The sequence below is a fragment of the Sinocyclocheilus anshuiensis genome, unplaced genomic scaffold (assembly GCF_001515605.1).
Source record: "Sinocyclocheilus anshuiensis isolate Anshui unplaced genomic scaffold, SAMN03320099.WGS_v1.1 scaffold1032, whole genome shotgun sequence".
Classification (NCBI taxonomy): domain Eukaryota; kingdom Metazoa; phylum Chordata; class Actinopteri; order Cypriniformes; family Cyprinidae; genus Sinocyclocheilus; species Sinocyclocheilus anshuiensis.
In genome coordinates this window covers 592,157-593,435 of record NW_015549638.1, presented here as the reverse complement: position 1 = coordinate 593,435, position 1,279 = coordinate 592,157, and the positions used below count along the sequence as shown (strand labels likewise).

General features: G+C 43.9%; 1 protein-coding gene across 1 annotated transcript in view; it reads right to left on the bottom strand.

The window, feature by feature from the left end:
• The window catches only part of LOC107659850 (protein BTG1-like), a 7,880-nt gene extending 7,220 nt beyond the window's left edge, over positions 1 to 660 (bottom strand). Inside the window, exon 1 of the mRNA XM_016448931.1 lies at positions 255 to 660. Coding sequence (XP_016304417.1) covers positions 255 to 399 — 145 coding nt within the window. The 5' untranslated portion in view covers positions 400 to 660. The remainder of the gene's footprint in view (positions 1 to 254) is intronic.
• Positions 661 to 1,279: the final 619 nt, after the last annotated feature.

Below are 1,279 nucleotides of genomic sequence, written 5' to 3'. Positions count from 1 at the left end.
TCTGTTGACACAGTCCCCCTGGGGGGGTACTGTTGACACAAACAGTCAAACATTGACTGTTTGTGTCAATGTTTTCAGCTGTTTATGTTCGTGCGCAACGCGTCCGCGCGCTGCCGCCTATGTGGCCAAGCACATAAATTAGCTCATAAACAAAGAGATCGATGTTTTTCCACGCTTCTCACAAACAAACGAGACACATAAATAGAAAGTAGATATAATAACATTCACATTCGTCTGTAAATGCTGATACTTACCTGCCAGGATGTCCTGTAGAGTCTGGCTGAATGTCTGGAGCTGTCTGTCGTTCACATGTCCTTTAATCCGCAGGAATCTCGACAGAAACCCGACGGCGGCGTTTATCTCTGGCTTCATCGTTCCTCGGGCACAGAGGGTATGCATTGAGAGGCTCCGGGCGCTGTATGGCCAATGCGCTTTTGTTTCCGTTTGCAAAATGATCCGTGTTTTTCGCGTGTTTTATTTCTCTGATGCCTATGCTGAGCATTTATTTGTCGAGGCAGGGAACATTCGGAGAGTACTACGTGTTCCAGGACGGTACAGTGCTGTGACTTGGTTTGTTTTGTCCGAAAAAGCACATAGAGATGGGCTCCAACCTCCTCCTCTGTCACTGTCCTCCAGCAGAGTAGACCGTAACGAAAGCGAGCGGGGCTTATGTAATGCCCCCGCGCTAACAGCAGCAACAGCAACAACAACGAACCAATCACGATGCTGGCACGAGGTGACGTATGCGCGGAGGAGTGGGCTCATTGCGTCACAACTCTAGAAATAAACAGAGCATGTGAAAAAAGGGCTGGATGATGGCTTTTAACCCTTTCCTCTGAACCAAAACATTGCAGACACTTCTCATGTACAACATCGATATGTATACGTATAATAACGACTCACACTGTCATTTAAGAAATGTACTTCTGCATTCAGTAGTATTCACTGCTGTGATATTTGGAATTTCCCACTCTCTTCAAGGGGAAGACCCTGTTAGTGTACTATAGTGTCTTTATAAACTCACACATGTACATCCCACACAACCACACGTTTTCTGTACAGTAGGTGTATTTTAAGGAAGTCTGTTAGATAAGATAAAAAAGAAAGAAAGAAAGGCCCACTTGAGAGGCAAAAACAAGCTTTGATCGTTTTTACTGTCTAATATAATAAACACACACATTGTAGGATGTTTTTTTTTTTTGCACTATATTTGCATAAAATGACTGGCTTTAGAACACTGCTGGCAAAGACAGAAAATAACCCCAAAAAAAGGTTGTCA